Raw genomic sequence first — 21,814 nt, 5'->3', positions numbered from 1 at the left:
ATAAAATTTGGTCTCCGGTGATTAAATATTCATCCAGCTAAGTAATTAATGTACAGGTACTTTTCAAACATTGACATTAATACTATAACATCTGATATGCATGCATACTTTATACAAATATACATATATGTATATATATATAGTCAGAGTACATTGACCTTTCTGTTAACTGTTATTGTCATTGGTACTAAATTTACAATATGTTATAAAATCAATAAAAAACTGATTGAACTAAAAAAAAGGATACTAGCATTTTCATATGTAAATACCATCTAAGCGCTATTCTGAAAATACCTACTTAAGCTGCATAGCTCGTATTTGCAAGGGGGTGTACACAAGGGCAGGACAAAGGCAGAGCTCACACTTATTCACATAGGACTGGATTCTATATATCATGCATAAAAATCTGCGCCAAAATGAAATATGCTTATAGAATAAGCCTGCATTTTTGCGCAGTTTATAGAATATGCCGAGCACTCATCCACACAACTAGCGTTAGTTGTGGGCAGTTACGCCAAGTAAAATTTGGTGTAAATGCCGACGCCTAAACAACACGCATAGATTTTAGAAACGTCCATGACCTGCCCAGGGGTGTAGCCAGACTTCGGCGGGAGGGGGGTCCAGAGCCCGAGGTGAGGGGGCACATTTTAGCCCCCCCCCCCCCGGCGCCATTGCCGACCCACCACCACCAACAACTTTGATCCCCCCCTGCCAACGACCCCCCCTCCCGCCGCCAACCCTCCGTCGCCGTCGCCTACCTTTGCTGGCGGGGGACCCCAACCCCCGCCAGCCGAGGTCCTCTTCTTCCTTCGTTCTGTTTCTGAGTCTGACAGAACGAAGGAAGAAGAGGACCTCGGCTGGCGGGGGTTGGGGTCCCCCGCCAGCAAAGGTAGGCAATGGCGACGGCGGGTTGACGGCAGGAGGGGGGGGTCGAGAGGGTCGTCAGCATGGGAGTCCAGGGCCAAATCTACGGGGGCCCAGGCCCCCGTGGCCCTACGTAGCTACGCCCCTGGACCCGCCCATTCCATGCTCATAGCCACTTCCATTTTCAAGTGTGTGACGAAGGATTTACGCGCATCGCGTTACAGAATACGCTTAGTTGTACGCGTAAATTCTCATTAATGCCAGTTAGTGTCAGTAATTGCTTGTTACTTGGCAATTATCGACGCTGATTGGCTACTTAATTAATTTGCATGCGCAAAGCCAGAATATGACTAGATTTGTGTGCACAACTTAAGTCGCACTGTATAGAATTCGGGGTGATGATGTACAGAATGATATAAGTTACGCCCCTCCCTGCTGCACTTAAAGCAGCTGTATGGCTGGCATAAGTGTGAGTGCTTACATTTTGGGTACGTTGCTAGTTGATTATGCTAGTATTCTGTAATGGAACCTAGGCACCTACTACACACCATCCAGGTTCCTAGTTGGAGACATCCGGTTATAGAATTGCCCTCTCTAAGTTTGGGAGGAGACCAGAGGAATCTTTGTATTTTCTTCCTTTATTGCTGGCTGGAGCGGAGGGGGAGGAGCAGCCTAATGGCTAGTGCAGCAGCCTGAGAACTAGGGGAACCAGGTTTGATTCCCACTGCAACTTCTTGAGATTCTGGGCAAGTCGCCTAACTGTCCATTGCCCCAGGTACAAAATAAGTACCTGAATATAATATGTTAACCACTTTTGATTGTAACCACTGAAAGGCAGTGCATCAAATCCCATCCCCTTTCCTTTTCAACAGCCAATCAAAGAAGAAAGTGCTATGTGTAGTGATCCAGTCTGATTGGTCTCTCCAGAAGCAACACCTTGATTTTCAAAGAATATGGAGGGCACAGTTTGTCACATAAACTCTTTTGGACTTCGGAAGTGGCCAAACTTTTCCAGTTATTGCTCATGGTTGCTTTTAAAGAAGGAAAGTATAAGCCCCCTAATTCTATAAAACTGAGAGGCCAACTTTATGCTTAGTACGCAAAGCTAGGTACCCATTTTACAGAATAAGGACATTTATGCGCAGAACTTAATAATTGGCTGTTAATTGGAGTTAGCTGCTAATTATTGGCTTAAATCGGTAACTTGCATTTGTGAAATAAAACTCTGAAAGAAAGAAATGGAGCTGAGAAGTAGGCATATTGATGCTTTTTTTTTTGTTTTTGTTACATTTGTACCCCACGCTTTCCCACTCATGGCAGGCTCAATGCGGCTTACATGGGGCAATGGAGGGTTAAGTGACTTGCCCAGAGTCACAAGGAGCTGCCTGTGCCGGGAATCAAACTCAGTTCCTCAGTTCCCCAGGACCAAAGTCCACCACCCTAACCACTAGGCCACTCCTCCACTCCATTCTTTAAAAGGGTACTCCATAATGATCTCATTTTGAAGACACAACATTCTGAAGCCCTTAATGCATTATTACTGGGCAGGCATGTGCTGCCAAAGTAATTTATAATATCAGGTGCTATCAATTTTTGTTTAAAGGCTGGAACACCCAATTATCAAAAGGTCCCAACTGGTTTTCAGTCATGGCCTCACATTCAAACATGCATGGGATAAACATAAAGGAATCCTGTTCAGAAGGAATGGATCCTCAGAAGCTTAGCGGAGATTGGGTGGCAGAGCCTGTGGTGGGAGGCGGGGCTAATGCTGGGCAGACTTCTACGGTCTGTGCCCTGAAAATGGCAGATACAAATCAAGGTAAGGTATACACAAAAAGTAGCACATATGAGTTTATCTTGTTGGGCAGACTGGATGGACCATGCAGGTCTTTTTCTGCCGTCATCTACTATGTTACTGAGCAGCCTGTGTAAGACAGTTGACTGCTTGTGAGCTGTATTCTTTGTGCTACACTACACTAACCAGACAGGGAAAAGGACTGTTCCTGCCGGTTTCATGTTAAGCCCCTGTCGCAGCCCTTGAGAGGGCGAAACATGGCCATATTGGGCGGTTAGAGGAAAGTTTTATGCTGATTTTATGTATCTGCGTTGAATACATTTTGTTTTATTTCAGCACGTGGATCTGCTTTTCTTTTCTGCTGTTATAGAGTACTAGGGGCATTTTTATGCTCTTAACTGTCAACAATTAGGCGCAAGAACTTACCCCAGCCTTTGACATGGCATAAGTGCTCGCACCTAAAGTTAGGCACGAAACGGCAAACTTATCTTGGTATTTTATAATGGCAGTTCCACGTGGAGATGCTGTCATAGAATTTGTGTTCAGCACACATCATCCTGGCACCTAAATTTCGGGACCATTTATTGTATTTACCCCAATATGACTGTTGTTGTAAAATGCAGACTAAACCACTTGTTCTTGCTTGTGTTTTCTAGTGAACTGCCTCTCTGTAAGGTTGGCTTCCAGAGAGTAGGATCCTTCAGACCTTGCTGTGAGAGTGCCGATCACGAGTGGCCTACCTGCTTCAGGACAGTCTCCTCACATGACCTGTCATGTGACCACGACAGACCAATCAGGACAGTAGAATTTTCTGCTTATGAAGACGGCCCAGACGATCCACAGCCTCGTCCGCTCAGGGGAAGGGCCCTTTCCGAAAGTCACATCAACTTTGAACCACTGAGTTCCCGAGGAAGGGAAAAGCGAGAACCTGTTTTAGAGAAACTAGAGGAAAGCAGGCCAGAGCCAACCAAAAAGAAAGGACCTCCTCCACCACGACCCCCACCTCCTAACTGGAGGAGGTTTGAAGCACGCCGTGCATCTCACCACCACTTATACAGATCTGCAGAGTCTTCGGGACCTGGGCTTACAGCACAGTCAGAGCTCCCAGGGGCTCCATCACTGCCACAGCAGATGAGTGGCATTGACATGGAGACCGTGAGGCAGCGTTCTCAAAGCCTTCCCCTGGAGCAGACACACAGGGACATCTTAAAGCCAGTGGCCATGCCTCCTTCCCGTGCACCTTGCTGGATGCCTCAGGAATGCAGTGCCACCAACAGCACCTGCCACCCATCAGAGCAGAGTCATTTCTCCAGTTATCAACAGGGCACACGGAAGAGAGTTCCAGATCCACTGGTCATAGCCGCAGGCAATCAACCCAACTCAAGGTAAGCTCTCTTATTTTTCACTTTTTAAAATGATAGCCTGAATCCCTGATATGTGTAGAAGATTCACCCGTGCCTAGCATGTACACCTACATAGTAGTTAATACCTTTGAAAGGTCTGATTTCTGAACTAAGGGGCCGATTATAGTGGTATGCTGAAGTTCATCACATAGTACTGAAGTGTATGTGCTGAAAAAAAAAAGTTTATTTCCAATGTAGTAAACTAGTTGTATGCCAATTAAGACAGTTTTAAAAAGTATGCTGGCAGAAAAGGCAGTGCATGTCTCTGTTGTAATGTATGCTGCCATTTGCTGCATCGGGTGTAAGATGTCTCTCTTTCTGTCAGCGCATGAATGAGGGTTGGATCGTGTACTGACAGAAAGAGAGAAGAGAAAAAAGGCCCAGTAAAAAATAAATAAAATTCCTGGTGGCCCACTGTGCCCTGGAAATCATGATCCCCTACTCTGTACCCTACAAACATTTTCCTAGTCGCTTAGTGCACCCCAGACCCTCCCACCTTTGGGTTTTGGAGACAGTTATGAGGCCAGTTGACCCAGTAGGGAAAATGGGGGGAAGGGGGAATGGGAAGTCCAGAACTTACTGGATTGCTGAAAACAGCCCTCTGAACTGAAAAACTGCACTTCACCTCAGCTGATCTTTTGCTTCTGTGAATCTTTTCTCCAGTAGGCCTCAAACCAGTGGCGTAGCCAGACCCAGTATTTTGGATGGGCCCAGAGTTAACTTAGATGGGCCCTTCCATGCCCCCCGGAGATTAAAAAAAAATTGTAGGGTTTTTTCACCTACCCCACATTAACATCTCTCCAACTCCGTTGCATCCCGGCATCTGCCTGCCCATTGCTGAACCCCAGCCCTCTCCGGTGTACCTTACAGGCGTCCCTGGTGCCTGCAGTGATTCATTATTGCTGCTTGCATTGGCCCCACAGGCATCCATCGGCCGGGTCTCGCCAGACAGGAAACAGGAAATGACATCAGTGAGAACGGGACCCGGCCGATAGAAACCTGCTGGGCTAGCGCAGGCAGCAATAATGAATCACTGCAGGTGCCAGGGACACTTGTAAGGTCCACCAGGGAGGGACAGGGTTCAACGACGGGTGGGCAGATTCCAGGATGCGGAGGAGGAGGAGAGATGTTGATGCTGGATGGACCTGTGCCCACCCAGGTCCAACTGTAGCACTGCCACTGCCTCAAACCCCCATCTCCATCCCTTCAAACTGGAGTAAAGCTTCAGTGCATCAAGATCAGTTTTGGATTTGGTCTTTTACTGTAATTTTTATGTTCACTGTGCTATCCTTTAGCATGATGGTTTTAATGCTGATTTTTCTACAGCATCAGGAGTAAGATTAGTGTAGGAAAACTGAGAGTTATGCTAAAGAATGGTGCAGCTTACTGTATTGGTTCCTAAGTGTGAAACAAAACATTTTATGCATGAATTTGCAAAAAATGTTTTACTCAGATTATTTTTATTTAAAGAAATGACTTTATTTTTTTTAATTGAAATTTGAAATGGATTTACAATGAAAATTAACAAACCTAGAAAATGCATAAAGGAAAATCTTTTTTGTATTATTTATTATTTTATTAAAGACCACAAGAATAACGGCAAGAAAATACACGCTACAACTCAGGTGGTACATATTACAATAAACCTAAAAGAAAATCTTTTAAGTTACAAGTCACAAAAAATCATTTTGACTCTTCTTACTATTCCCACCTACAATAGACAGTAATCGTATAAAACACACAAAATATTTAATAAGAAATTTCTCTAATTGAGTAGGGTCCATAATTATTCTCTTTAGACGTGACCAGGCATTTACATGGAAATTTATGAAGGAGGTACTAAGTCTGTCTGGCCATGTCCAGGAAATAGATTGATTTTCTGGCCACAAAGAAAGAGCAGGATGGGCAGGGGGCGGAGGAAATGCATCATGTCCACCCAATTTGTCAGCTGGCTCACCCAAAATTTGGAGTCTGGATACACCACTGGTACGATTCTGCCTTTTTTTTCTGTTGAAACATTGTGATGCAAAATCCAGAATGCTTAGTGCTGAGAAAGTCTCAGTGGAGGAAAGTACTTCTATAAGATCAGCACATGCGCTCCAAACCACATGAGAAGACAGTAGCAGAATAGATCCAACCTAACCTATTACATAAGTACATATGTATTGCCATACTGGGAAAGACCAAAGGTCCATCAAGCCCAGCATCCTGTTTCCAACAGTGGCCAATCCAGGTCACAAATACCTGGCAACATCCCAAAAAAGTACAAAACATTTTATGCTGCTTATCCCAGAAATAGTGGATTTTCCCCTAGTCCATTTAATAATGGTCTATGGACTTTTCCTTTAGGAAGCCGTCCAAACCTTTCTTAAACTCCGCTAAGCTAACCGCCTTTACCACATTCTCTGGCAACAAATTCCAGAGTTTAATTACACGTTGAATGAAGAAAAATTTTCTCCGATTCGTTTTAAATTTACTACATTGTAGCTTCATCGCATGCCCCCTATTCTCCTGGTATTTTTGGAAAGCGTAAACAGACGCTTCACATCTACCCATTCAACTCCACTCGTTATTTTATAGCCCTCTATCATATCTCCCCTCAGCCGCCTTTTCTCCAAGCTGAAGAGCCCTAGCCGCTTTAGCCATTTCTCATAGGGAAGTCGTCCCATCCCCTTTATCATTTTCGTCACCCTTCTCTGCACCTTTTCTAATTCAACTATATCTTTTTTGAGATGCGGTGACCAGAATTGAACACAATATTCAAGGTGCGGTCGCACCATGGAGCGATACAAAGGCATAATAACATCTTCATTTTTGTTTTCCATTCCTTTCCTAATAATACCTAACATTCTATTTGCATTCTTAGCCGGGCGGTAATGGTCTATGCGTATCAAATGCCACTTGGCGCGCATAGCTGCTGCACATCAGAAAATAAAAAATATTTTTTGGATGTGTGTAGTGGACGCGCGCCAAAGTTGGAATTACCTCAAGGGCCACGCGGTAACCGGGTGGTAACTCCAATATGGCGCGCACAGGCACCTACATGTCTTAGTAAAAGGGCCCCTTAATTGGCTAAGTTACCTGAGAAGGTTTAGGACAGTAATTTTTGCTAACTTGATAGAACTGATTGTTTCGTCCGTTACTGCTGAATATTGATGCTGTTGATTAAAAGATGACCTTCTAAGTGATCACATTTTAATGCATGAATCCGTTTCAATTCCCCCTCCCCCCTTTCAAAAAAAAATCAGCTAGTTTGGTTAAATTGCACTTGCATTAAACGCAGGGCAGGATTTAAGACATAGGCAAACTAGGTGCATACCCAGGGCCTAAGGGAGTGTTTTACTAAGCTGCGATAGCGTTTTTAGCTCACAGTACAAATCAGCTGGTGGTAAACACCGAGATGCCCATAGGAATATAATGGACATTTCGGTGTTTACCTCCAGCTGATTTCTACCACGAGCTAAAAACGCTACTGTGGCTTAGTAAAAGATCCCCTAAATGTTTAAGAGGGGCCTTCTCACACATGTAGTTTGATGGCTCCTGAGGCAGATTTTCCCCCTGGTAAATCAGCAGCTGGCAGAAAGAAGAGTATGTGAGGGAGGGGGGAATGGGAAGAGCCTAGAGCAACCACTGTCAATAGCGGTCTTTCTGTTCTGTCCACACTCTATGTATTTCAATGTGAGGTGTGATGTGCTTGTTCGGCTTAGGCAGGGGTGGACTGAACATTTGGGCAACCAGGCAGTGCCTGAGGGCCCAGGGTCTCTGCCCGGTTGCCCACCGCCACACATTACAGCTCCCACCCACCCCCCAGCCTCAGTGGGCCCTCCCTGGTCCTGCCTTGAAGGGCCCTGGTGGTCTAGTGGCCTCTGTAGGGGCAGGAAAGAATCCCACTCTTTCCTGTCCGCTGCCGCTACTCTGTCTGGCAGTGCCACCACTGTGTTTTAAAAATGGCCACTGAGAGTGCAGAGACCCACAAGACTACCATGGGAAGGTGGGCAGCCATTTTGAAAACACGGCGACGCTGGGCACAGTAGCAATAGCTCTGTATATTTATTTATTTATTGTGAACATTTGTTATACCGCCAAATTGTCAAAGTGACTAAAGGTGGTTTACAATAACCGGTAATTAAAACTGAACATAAACCAAACAGATTGGGGGGGGGGGGAGGCCCTAGATAAAACGCAAAAGGGGGAAGAGAGTCTAGCACAACGTATTAATCCACAGGGCACTAGAAGCTGTGAGACAGAGGTGAAAGGATAGAGCAGCTGGGGTTGTTGGCTACTATTGAAAGTGACAAATGCCTGCCTGAAAAGACAAGTCTTCAGATCAGCCTTGAACTTGGGATGAGAAATTATGGAGCAGACATCAGGTGGAAGATTATTCCAGAGGATGGGAGCATAGCAGCAAGAATCCAAATCACAAGAAGTGTCCAGGCACAGGTGTGCCGCAGTCAGGATGACTAAACGGTTGGAATTAGCTAATCTAAGTAATCAGGATGGTGAAATCAAAGAAGCCCAATTCTGAACTGTAGAATAATGGGCCCAATGGCTCAGAACCGGATCCTGAAGGCAACTGGAAGCCAATGCTATTTAAATAACAAAGGAGAAACATGATCATATTTATAGACCTTGTAGAGAAGTCTAACTGTAGTGTTTTAAACAACTTATAGGTCCTGGATTTGATATACCGCCTTTCAGTGGTTCAACCAAAAGTGTTTACATATATATTCAGGTACTTTCTGTGTTCCTAGTGGGCTCAGAGGATGGATTGTATGGTCTTTTTCTGCCATTGTGTCCTGTTGTTCTTTGAAGATTCCAGATTCCATAAATATTCCAAGTCAATTAAATAATAATAATAAAATCAACAACAAAAATAACAGGTCCATAAAAATAATTTCCTGATCCTGAAAATGCCCTGAGGGATGTTCTGAGGGTCTGTAAATTGAGAATGATAAAACATGTTAAAAGGGTTAGGTTGTCAGTAAGAATCTGGAAAAATGCCAGTAAAAAAAAAATTAGATATTTTTATGGGTTGGCAACATTAGCTGCTTCATGCAGGGCTTTGGAATTGGAGTCGGAGTCAGTAAAAATTTTTAACTCTTGATTCCAACTTCAAAATAAATCTTACAAGGTTATAATATTATGGTAAGTTTATCATTTTATACTTCTATATGTTTGTCTTGGATCTAATATTTACCAGTACTTCACATCCAAAACAAAACGTTTAATGTCTAATATCAGTAGCAGACAGAGTTCGACAGTAGAAAAATAGAGGCTTCGGAATCAGAAGTGGAGTCAAAGGTGTATACTGACTTGATTGCCCTGGTTTCATGTATCGTGTTGCGTTTTTAAGTACTGGCTGTCTGTCTCAGTAAAAGATCTGAATCGGAATATGGGTATATAGAGACGGTAACCTGATCCATTCTGGCGACTCGCTGTAACACACCTTCAGGATGTGCTTTATGTCAATATTTTTCATGTAGTGGTAGGTGTGGGTGCATCAGTATGTTCCTTTTTGAGATGATGGACTGTTTGCTAGCGACCTAATTTCATATCTTGAGGTAGCAATAGCTTTGCTGAATTACTTGGGATGTTTTCTTTAATGCTCAGTTAATTTCAAACTGTTTGAAGACGTCATCACATTGAAGCCTCAGCTGGTAGCACACTGTGTGGATGTGAACACTTGAGGAGATTTGGCTTTAAATCTGGGCTGCCGCTCTTGCAGCTGGCCACGGCTGGGTAAGATCAGCCCCTAAGAACAAGGTGGGTGACAAGCCCTTGGCTGCAGTGGCAACACCTCTGAGCTTGGCCAGTAGCAGAACTGGAGGGAGCTCAGCACAGAGTACAATGAGTGGAATTGCAAGAGGTTTTGTGGACCAAGACTGAAGTTCTGTGACGCTGTATGGGTCTTGGTACTGGAATATTAGGGTGCCACAGGTCAGGACTGAGGTACGTTGATAGAATTGTGGGTGGGATTCTAGGTCAAGACAGCTGCACTGGTGGAGTTCTGTGTGTGGTTCTTAGTATAGGGGGTGCTGCAGGTCAGGATCGAAGTACATGGGAAAACTCTGTACTGAGGACAGAGGTGTTTTCAGAACTGGTTGGGGGAGAGTTATTGAAATCACGGAGAGTGAGGTAGAACAGCAGAAGAGACTTACACAATAGTTTAATTTATCTGTTTCAGCCGTTGTTCCCTGTTGCTCACTTTCAAGCATATGACCAATCTTGGAAACATAACAAAAAAATAAATGTAAGATGCAGGTTACTTAGTCGAACTTTGGTAACAGATTAAGCTCTAGTTTGTTGCTTAAAATAGACAAACCAGTGTTACTTAGAAGACTGAAAGAACAGGTTGATGTTGAAACATATCCTCCCACATTGTTCCTGAAGGAAGGCTGCGATGAATTTGGCTTTGGTTCTGAATTCTGATTGCTCTTCTTGCACTTGGCAGGGGAGCTGAATTAACACTTGCATCCCTGCTATGGGATATTTCAGGAGTAAAGTATCTTCTGGGATAGGCTATAGGGTGCAGGTCCCCGTGTATACACTACTTTCTCCCTTCATGCTTGTTAGAAACTTTCTAATTCTTGTGTCTTCTTTATATAATGAGGTACTTATTACTATTATCACTTGCTGCCACCCTTGATATCTGGAAATCGGTGTATATTGAATTTGACAACACATTGCCAGGTTTGATTGATGAAGACCTGCTCCTGTGTCTTTTCAGTGACAGTTTCAATTCTGTGAAACTCTCACTTCCAGTTGAATTGTGTTTGATATAATTTCATTTAGAAAGCAGCTTAAAGTGGCTTTTATTCAAACAGACTTTTGTCACTGCATAGTAACCTTTTAACAGCATAAAAACGTAAGAATAGCCATGCTGGGTCAGACCAATGGTAAATCTAGCCCAGTATCCTGTTTTCAACAGTGGCAAATCTAGGTCACAAGTATCTGGCAGAAACCCAAATAGTGGCAACATTCCATGCTACCAAACCCAGGGCAACCAGTCGTTCCCCCCCCCATGTCTGTCTCAGTAGCAGACTGTGGACTATTCCTCCAGGAACTTGTCCAAACCTTTTTTTAAACCCAGGTACACTAATCTCTGTTACTACGTCCTCCAGTAGAGTTCCAGAGCTTCGTTGAGTGAAAAAAAATTCCTTCTATTTGTTTTAAAAGTATTTCATTGTAACTTCCTTGAATGTCCCCTAGTCTTTGTATTTTTGGAACAAGTAAAAAAATGGATTCACTTCTACACCACTCAGGATTTTGTAGACCTCTGTCCATATCTCCTCTCAGCCGTCTCCTTTCTGGTCATTCTTCTTTGAACCTTTTCTAATATGTGATTTTTGCCTATCTCAACAAGTCCTGCTTGCAGGGCCCAGCATTAGGGGGTGTTAAACAGGGCAGTTGCCCTGGACCCCCATACCATAGGGGGCCCCAAACCTGCCTCTCCCGTTTGTGCCCTGGGCTTCTGAATGTCTAACACCAGCCCAACCTGCTGTCTGGATTTTTACCCAAACTTTCAGCAGCGTTATTTGGCTAGTGCCATTGAAAACACAGGCAGGAGCAGTTTAGGGGTGGAGCTAAGAGGGATCCGGGAGGTAGCAGTGATATTCAGTTTGCTAACGGGGTAACAATCTGGATAAGTTAGAACAGCAAAAAGGCTGTACATTTTTATTGTAATTCACCTAGTTATTAGGTGGAATAGAAATGAATAAGTAAAAATTACATTGGCTTCCACTAAAAGATCGAATTGCATTCAAGGTTTGCACCTTAACCCATAAAATCATCCATGGAGAAGCTCCATCATACATGTCAGACCTAATTGACTTACCTGCACAAAACATCAAAAGTTCATCACGTACCTTCTTAAACCTCCACTACCCCCCAATTGTCAAAACTAGCTAACAAGCGGGACAAAATAGTAAAGGATTTTTATTTGTCACTAGCAGCAGCAAGCTGTAAGTGCTTGCGGACTAGCCTGTATACAGACGTTGAAGAGGTATTGTTAAAGTGGTTTAGACAGACCCACACTGCACAACTTCCAGTAAGTGGGCCTATGCTTACAGAGATTTCTGAACATCTGGATAAAGAAAGAGGTTTACCATACTAATGGAAGGGAATATACCTCCGAACACCATATTAACCAACAATTTGTTAGCTTTTGTAGATCTCTCTATGGGGCTAGGGAATTTGATATTGATGCTTGTGAGGCCTTTTTCCATGATGTTCAACTGCCTCAGCTTACCCCGGCTCAGTTGCAGACCCTTAATGGCCCTATTGATGAACAGGAGATCAGGCGAACCATTAACTCGTTGCAGCTGACTAAGGCGCCGGGACCGGACGGCTATGGCCCAGAGTATTATCGAATCCTGGCGGACCTGGTAGCGGCACCCCTGGGCGATTGGTTCAATGGGATTATAGATCAGGGATTGTCCATATAAGATAACATGGCTCACATTGTTTTAATCCCGAAACCTGGTAAGGATGCCACACAGGTGGGCTCTTATCGCCCCATCTCCCTATTGAACCAGGATGTAAAAATTTTGGCTGCTACACTGGCACGGCGTCTAAATTGGGTGATTTCTTGTTTGGTTCATGAAGATCAGGTGGGTTTCGTCCCGGGGAGGCACGCCTCTATGAATATCATGAGAGCTCTCCTGGCCATACAAGAATATAAAGGCAGAGGGGGTCTTGCGGTAATCGCGAGGCTAGACATGGAAAAGGCCTTTGATAGTATCTCATGGCAATTCTTGTTCTGGTCTTTAGAGCGCTTTGGTATCATGGGAGCATGCACATCTTGGATTAAGGCATTGTATAATCTCCCAGTGGCTAGATTATTGATCAATGGTAATCTAACGGAGAGCTTCCCATTGCAGCGTGGCACCAGGCAGGGTTGCCCCCTGTCACCACTGCTTTTTCTGCTGGCCATAGAGCCTTTAGCTATTAAAATAAGGGATAGTAGGAGCATTAGGGGAGTCTGAGTGAGGAGTCAGGAGTTTAGGTTAAATATGTTTGCGGACGACATCTTACTATATCTGGAAAATGGACCCAGGGATTTGCCCCGGGTGTTGTCAATGGTGGAGGATTTTGGAGCCCTGTCTGGGTTGAGAGTAAATTGTGCTAAATCGGAGTTGCTCCCGTTGTCGGGACGCACTTCGGATTTGGGTTCCGCGGGACTATCCATACCAATTGCTAAGGGCGCCATGAGGTATTTGGGAATCTTTCTCAGCGTTAATACCTTGATATTTTATTTTAAAAATGTGATGGACCAGCTGGAGAACGTCAAGAAGCTTTGTGATAAGTGGAAACATTTGCCACTCTCCCTAATGGGCAGAATAGCTCTAGTTAAAATGATCTTATTGCCAAAGTTACTGTACCCTTTACAAGCAGCTCCCATATGGATATTGAGGAGAGACGAACGTCGGTATCGATCTATAATACGTGCTTTTATTTGGCGGGGGGAGGGGGGTGCGGATCAGACACCAGAAGCTCTCATTAAACCGGGAGGCGGGGGGACTGGCTCTGCCGGAGCTACGTCTGTACAATGTGGCTGTGTTGATGCGTTTAATTTTTGAGGGGTTGACGGGTCACTACCGATTTCTGCCTGGAGGGGTATTGGATAGTTGGTGTGGCCCCTGGTCCTTTATAAATTTACTACATATGAAGCCCAATGCGGTATATGACACAGCAGGAAGGTTGACCTTTTTGCAGCCAATGCAGAGGGCGTGGGCATGGTGGAGGGGGCACCAGAACCGGGCGCCGGAGGTCTCCCCCTTCCTACGCATGGTGGGTAATGCGGAGTTTCCGGCGGGTCTGGGATATTCTGTGTTTGATAATTGGAAGGAGAAGGGATGTGGGATGTTGGGCCATCTTCTGGTACAGGGAGAGGAGACCTTGGAACCTTTTGATAAATTGAAGGAAAGGTGGGATATCCCAAATAAACACTTACTGCAATATCTCCAGGTGAGGCACTACTGTTCTTCCTTGCAAAGGAGTTATGGGGAGAGGTGGCAATGGGGACTCTGGGATAAGCTCTTACTGCAACTACCATATACAGCAAATAGTCTCTCCACGTGGTATAAAATCTTAAACATGCACATGCCATTGGGGGGGATAGAAAGACTGATGACTCAATGGAATAGGGAATTGAATACAAAATACACTATTAAGCAGTTCAGTAAGCTTTTTCTTAATATCTATGATATGGTCAAGACAGCGGACCTGCAGGAAACCCAGTACAAGATATTACATCGTGCATATATTACTACGGATAAAGGGAGAGTTATGGGTCTTTGGGAGGAAGGCCAATGTATTAAATGTAGGCAGGGGCGGGGGACATTTGTCCACTCTTTTTTAGAATGCCCGTCGCTGTCCCTGTGGAATCGGGCATTTCAGGTGCTCAATGAAGTCCTACAGAGACAGAGTGGGATTATGCAACATTGCTTCTGGGAGACCAAACCCTATTAGTCACCCAGGGCCTCTCTAAGCCACACAGGGGATTTATATATATTTCACTTTTACTGATAAAGAAATCTATCCTACAATTCTGGACCTCTTCGGAGAATATCCCGGTTGACGTGTGGTATGCAAAGATGAGAACAGTCGGTGAGAATGAGTGCCGTATTTACTCCATATCAACAAAGCTTGTCAATAGACAGTACCATGGCCTATGGACCAATTGTCTCAAAGTGTTAACTGTGCAAGGGAACCGCGGAGGGTAGGGGAGATGGGGAGGGGGGCGAGATGGAGAATGGGGTGTGAATGTTGAGGCATGGTGTGGGTTAAGTGGTCCGAGTGATAAACGACGGATGAGAGAGAGTAGGAGGGGGGGGTAAAAGTATAAAATGCAGTGTGCAGCATGTGCTCGATAGGTGACTGTTGTTCAGCTAAGCACACTGAGTTATCTTGTTCTTGAATTCATTTACATGCGTTTTCTTGAATGTTTTAGACATTTCTGAGCGAGCATTGTGTACTGTGTTTACAAAAATAAATATTAAAAAAAAAAGAAAGAGGAAAAGTTCCAATGGATTCTTTGAACGCTTTAAAAATCGCCATAACATCGTGTTCAAGGTTGCTGCCGGTGTGTGTACTAGTGTTGAGCAGGAAGCAGTGAGCGGTTGGCTTTCCCGTTTGCCAAAATTAATGGAGGGCTGCAGACCCAATTATGTGTCCGACATGGATGAAACTGGTGTCTTTTACAAACTGTTACCAGACTGCACGCTGTGCTTCAGAAAGGAGAAGTGCTGTGGTGGAAAAAGAGCTAAGGCGCCTCACAGCCTCAATTTGCTGCAACATGTTTGGCACTGACAAGTGCCCACTGTTGGTAATCGATAAATCACAAAATCTGTGCTGTTCCAAAAAACGTTAAAAGCCTTCCAGTGACCTACAAGGCAAACAAACGCACATAGATGACTGAAGAACTGTTTGAAGATTGGGTGGTTTCATTTGACAAAAAAAAAAAAAAATGAAACAAAGGAAGAGGGAAGGTCCTGTTATTTGTGGACAATTGCCCAGCGCACACCGACAAAAGTAAGCTGACTGCAACAAAGCTAGTTTGTCTGTCACCAAACACAACCAGTGTGATTCAACCTTGTGACCAGGGTGTCATCTATGCATTCAAGCAACAATATAGAAATCAAATTGTGCGGTACATTCTGCAATCAATGGAACAGAAGCGATCAGCTGACACTGATGTCAAAATTGCCATTGACTTCATGCACACTGCGCGGAATTCAGTTAGCCAGGCGACGATCGTAAACTGTTTTCGTGAGGCACAGTTTGATTCATCACATACACATGAAAATGCTGGCAACACAGTCAACATTGATCAGCCTTTACCTGTGCTGAGTGACGAGGAGTGGTCTGCAATTTCAGATGGTTCAGTAACCTTCCGAAACAATTTGTAACTGCTGATGATGAACTGATTTCAACAGTCTGTTGACGAAATCGCTGCAAGTTGCTGTAAAAACAATGACAACTGTGCTCTGGAGGATGCAGAATGTGTTGAAGATGAAATGGACGAAGCAACCTTTAAAGAAATGACCACTGTTACTCTTGCCCAGTCTGTGACTGCTTTTGAAATGGTACGTGCTATTATTGTCTACTCCGCTTAATGTCACATGATTTTAACGGTCCCTTGAATGTGATATTAAGCAGGTTTGTCTGTACTTCACGGAAAGGGTGCTGATTTCATGGAACGACCTGGTGAAAGTGGTGGAGTCAAAAAATGTATCTGAATTCAAGAAAACTTGGGACAAGTACCTAAAATCTGTAAGGGAAAGGAAGGGATAATAGAAGGCATGGATGGGCAGACTGGATAGGCCATATGGTCTTTATCTGCTTTCATTTTTCTCTGTTTCTATATTTCTATTTCTGTTGGGTAGCATTTTGGGTACTCTGGTAGTTGGCCAGGACTGTGGTCATTATGAAAAACAAGACTTGGATAGATGTGGTTAAAAAAGATGTGCACAGTGCTGTACAGAGACAAACAAAACAGTTCTTGCTCCTTGGATAGCTGCAATAAAAGCTACTGTTGGGCCACCACCCTCTTACTTCCAGTCTTTTCCGCCTACTAAAGGAAGATAGACTTCTAGGAGGGTGAAGAAGTAAATCTTGTGGAGTAGGGGGTGCCTGTTTTTCTGCAACGCTTACACACACTACACTGCTGTCACTCCTCTAAATTTTTTCTGATTACACAAACAGTCCATGTGTATCATTGCACATGAAAAAAAACAATTACTTTCCAGGCAATTCAGTTTAGAACCACTGGAAAAGTAACCATTTCAAGTTGAACTGATAATATATCAGAGTGACTTCATCGAAAGGTTGTCATGGCCTCTCCCCCACCTCCCTTCCCCTGTCCCACCCCCTATGCACATTACATCAGTACTCCAAAAGAATGAGCTGAGGTCATATCTTCCACAGATGTCCATACAGAGGACCAAATATAGATGGTTACAAAACACAGACCTTTTCCTTTTGATAAGAGAGCCCCTGAGTGTGTCAAGAACAGAAGTACCCAGGAGCAGCAAGGTGTGGTCTGTCTGCTGCATGGGGAGGTCACAACAAGAGCTGATGAGTAATAGCTGTGTGTGCATCTGTAGTGCAGTTCTAGCAGCTGAGAGAAAGCGGGATTGTTTGCAGGTTGTTCTTACTCCAACTTGATAAAATACCCTAAAATATTCTCTATGAGGATACAGGAAAATAGAGCAAGTGGTGTCTTCAGGTGTCGGTCTCTGAGAGCTACGACCACTGTCTATGCAGCACCTCAGCATCTGAAGTTAAAGCTCAGGTCTCCTTCCAAGCAGCATGTAGTCCCTGGGCAGATAGTTTGAAGCAATTAAGAGGTGCTTCTGGGGATCTGAAACCATGAAAGAATGATAAAGGGACTGTGAGATTCACACAGGAGTAGGAGGCAACAGGACTTTGTACAAAAAGCATACTGTGAAAACACCACAAAAAAGGGCTCCAGAATTGCCTTAATTTGTCAGGGATCCTTTAATTATATGCAGTTATGTGTTCGTACGACTTTGTTGTATATGTGATTCTTACATTTGAAGTTTAGTGTCTGCTGTGGTGTTTGCATTGTCTGCTAAAATTCAGTAAAAAGATTTAAACTAGAAGCTGAAAAGTTGGTTCCCATGGAAGAGTTTAGTTAGTGCCATTAAACTTTTGGGTCTTACTCATTTGCAGACAGATGATCAAAACCTGAACAGCACGCAATTATCTCTGATCATGGGGTAGAAGTGCGGGAGAATTGTGCCTGAGCATGCGCTCAGCAGAATCCTCCTGCACTTGTTTGACAGGTCTGGGCTGTCAAAAGCCCAAACCTGTCAAACACAGGGGCTGGAGGTCCATGGGACCACCAGGCCCCAACTACCCCAGCCCCGAGCAACGGGGGCTGGAGGTCCGGCGAACCTCCGGTCCCCCCTACAATCCCCCCTCCCCAGGTTCAGGAAGGGTAGGCTACCCTCCCTCCTCCAACACACAAGGTAGGGGGGTAGGGAAGACTGGACCACCAGGGACCCCTTGCTGGGAGACTAGGGGGGGATGGAGACACACCGGATCTCCAGCCCTCCCTGTCGCTGGGGGGGGGGGGGGGTTGGTCGCCCACTAGGCCACCAGGGACCTTTTGCTGGGGGAGTTAGGTGGGGGGCTGGAGACCCACCGGATCTCCAGCCCTCCCTGAACCTGGAGGGGGGGGGGGTCGTCGGGGGGACCGGAAGTCCACCGGACCTCCAGCCCTCTGTCGCTGGCAGGTTTGCTGTTGGGGGGAATGTGGGCCTGCCAGCATTCAAATGCATGCTGGACAGGGCTCACCATTCCTCCCCCATGATCTGCAAACCCTAACGCCAGCTCGGAGCTGGCGTAGGGTTTGCCGCGACTAGCGACCCAATCTTTGGCGCGCTGGCCACTGATCATTGGGAATGAATATGTTTAGCCCTGTTTAGCATGCATTTGCATTCTAGTTGCGTTCAGAGCCCTCGAGCACATTGTTTCACGCACTGTAAAAGAGGGATCCGCTTCCTCCTCTTGGGTGGAGCCAGCAAGCCTGCGGGGCTCCTAGGGTTCTAGGACAGAATACTGCTGATACTGGGACTCAGGGCCAAAGTATTTTATTATCAAGGCAATTTCATACCAAAAATCATAATTATATTCTTCAAAACAAAAGGTACAGCCCTCATAAGATAATCTTCAAAAGGAAAAGGTACAGTCAAAAATAGGAAGAAGACGGGACACAGCGAAGAGAAGCGCTTTTACTGGGAGCGCTTTCACTGACGCTGCCGGACTGGAGGCAAATTTAAAAGAAAAAAAAGGAAAGGGGATCGATCGTGGGGGAGAGAAGAGGGTGGGCAGTTGGGACGAGCGGCGGCGATCCCCGGGCGGGCGGAACTAGGTCAAGGTTGACTGAGGCGCGCCGCGCGGGGCCCTATGCGGCCGCCTCGGTCGCCTCGGCCTAAGACCGGCCCTGGTGGCAGGCTACTTCCTTCCTCCACATACTCCATGGAATCTCTCCATTCGTCTCCCCTCTGTCCTGGTGATTGAGATCCTCCAGGAAATCTGCTCTCCCCTTCTCACAGCTGGGGGGAATTATATACTGATGGCGAAGCCAGGGAAACTGAGCTTCATCCTTCCTTCTCCCTCTAGTGGGGAACAGGGGCGTATCTGCGTGGGGCCACAGGGGCCTGGGCCCCCGCAGATTTCGCCCTGGACCCCCCTACTGCTGCCGTGGGTACCTTTGCTGGCGGGGGACCCCAACCTCCACCAGCCGAGGTCCGCTTCCTCCTGCCGCTGCGAGGTTTTTTAAGTTCATCGGGATTCGTCCTCCGTCACTCTGTGCTGCTGTTCAAAGAAGCTGCTAGCTGAATGCAGTTTCAGACTGAGTCTGACGTCGCTGCTGCACGTTGTACATGAGTCTGACGTCCTGCACGTACAACGTGCAGCAGCGACGTCAGACTCAGTCCGAAACTGCATTCAGCTAGCAGCTTCTTTGAACAGCAGCACAGAGTGACGGAGGACGAATCCCGATGAAGAACTTAAAAAACCTCGCAGCGGCAGGAGGAAACGGACCTCGGCTGGTGGGGGTTGGGGTCCCCCACCAGCAAAGGTACCCACGGCGGCAGGGGGGGGGAGGGTCGGAAATGGCGGCTGGGGGGGGCTATAATGTGCCCCCTCACTCTGGCTTCGGCCCCCGCTACCGCTGACTTTCAGATACGCCCCTGGTGGGGAAGGGAGTAACAGGCTCACCCTGCCTCGAACCATTGCTCCCCCTGCTGGGGCTGGGAATCCATTCCATTTTTTTAGGACTACTTTCTTCTCGCATTCTTGCAAGGACTTCTGGGACCCGTAGTTCTGGGCCTAGCACTGGCATTTGCTTCTGATCATTCCCCTGCTGGGGATTAGTGAGGGGAGGGGACTGGGAGTGGAAGTTCACACCTTTTGATGGATTTCTTCTGTTTCCTTTACCATCCTTTGTTGGTGGTACTTGACTCAACAAAAGATACATCAGAACCTGCATAGTGATTATTTTATTGGTACAAGTTAAGTGTCTCTCCTCCCACCCACCCCAATCCCTGCTATTAACGTTAATTTCAAGGTATGCAAGACTGGCAAATGTAATTTCTTTTTCTTTTGCTAAAATAGTTGGGCCTAAATGTCATGCTCCATAGACCTCCAGGCATTCAAACACAGTGTGACCAACATCCAAAATTTTTTTTTTTAATATAATTATTATGTATGTAGTGTGCTCATACACCACCACAGACCCAATTTGAAATATAATCATTGCACACTAAAAATGTTTAACTTTACCATGTCAAGTCAGAACACAGTTCAATAATCAGTGCACAGACTTTAACTTAGTCCTCAAGATACCTGCAGGCCTGAAGGCTATTGAAGTGCTATACATTCAGGTACAATGGTATCTTTCAGGTCCTGGAGGGCTCACAATTAAAGAAAAAAAAATCACAAACAGCTGAAGTGGGATTTGAACCTGGATCCCTTGGTTCAAAGCCCACTGCTCTAACCCTTAGCTACCTCTCTGCTCTGTGTGGCCATTTTATAACATGTTTAATCAACACAATTCAATTCCCACTAAACTCTACGTTTATCTGTACACTGATTATTGATCTGTGATCTGACTTGACATGATAGAGGTTAAAAATGTTAAGTGTGCAATGATTATATTTCAAGTTGGGACATACATCTGTATGGGTCTGTGGTAGTCCTGGTAAGGGGTACGAGAACACCTCGTATACATTACATTTTTTTTTTTTTTATTTGGATGTTGGTTGCACTATTTTTGAATGCTTGTAAGCACATATTACTCTGAGGGGTGTTTTGGTAGCTTCAGTTTTTGGGTCCCCCCCCCCTTCAGAGGTTCTTTTATGGTTATCCTCCCCATTTTTCTGAATGCTCCATAGACCTGCCATGGGTCACCTGAGAGACGCATATTCTATAAAGAAAAGTAATGCAACTGGGTATACATGGACGTGGGCACTTAGGCTAGCCACAGAGCTGGCATGTGTGCATCTGTGCCAGGGATGCACACATAACTTATAGTTTTCTATACACCCCACCCCCAGACTCCACCTATGTGTACACCCCCCTGAAAAATACCTGCTATGTAAGATATACACACATATATATATATATATATATATATATATATATATATATATATATATATATATATATATATATATACGTGTGTGTCTATAGATATGTGGGGGGAGGCGGGGCTAGTGCTGGGCAGACTTATACGGTCTGTGCCCCCAAAGGACAGATACAAATCAAGGTAAGGTATACACAGAAAGTGGCACATATGAGTTTATCTTGTTGGGCAGACTGGATGGACCGTGCAGGTCTTTTTCTGCCGTCATCTACTATGTTACTGTGTTACATATTTACAGAAGAGCACACAGGCACATATCTGTCATATATGTATGTGCTAGTATTCTGGACATTTCCATGCGGATCTGGTGCTTAAATGTTACCATCTGATTTATAGAACTACCCCTACCTGCTCTGGAAGACAGTGACAGCATTGTGTGTTCCTCTCAATCATTCTCTAATGGAGTATTTTTCCTCTTTCTTTGCCAGGACTACAGCCATGCGGCAGGACAGAGTGCAAGCGGAGGTGATTGATGATGTGACAGAGAACAAAGACACCGCGAAGGACTGGAGCACAGAATGGCAGCCTCTGCAGCCTGCCCTTCCTAGTCCAGGTGAGTGGTACATCACCCTGGAT

The 21,814-nt window shown here is 45.2% G+C and overlaps 1 protein-coding gene across 2 annotated transcripts in view; it reads left to right on the top strand.

Annotated features, from left to right (window-relative positions):
- The window catches only part of SHROOM4 (shroom family member 4), a 373,235-nt gene that overhangs the window by 334,096 nt on the left and 17,325 nt on the right, over positions 1-21,814 (top strand). For both annotated transcript variants that reach the window (XM_030210660.1, XM_030210661.1), the window contains 2 exons: positions 3,316-4,044; positions 21,667-21,791. In XM_030210660.1, the coding sequence (XP_030066520.1) occupies positions 3,316-4,044; positions 21,667-21,791 (854 nt within the window). The remainder of the gene's footprint in view (positions 1-3,315; positions 4,045-21,666; positions 21,792-21,814) is intronic.

The sequence above is a fragment of the Microcaecilia unicolor genome, chromosome 7 (genome assembly GCF_901765095.1).
Source record: "Microcaecilia unicolor chromosome 7, aMicUni1.1, whole genome shotgun sequence".
NCBI lineage: Eukaryota > Metazoa > Chordata > Amphibia > Gymnophiona > Siphonopidae > Microcaecilia > Microcaecilia unicolor.
Note: the sequence above shows the minus strand (reverse complement) of the source record. Positions and strands in the feature narration are given on the sequence as shown.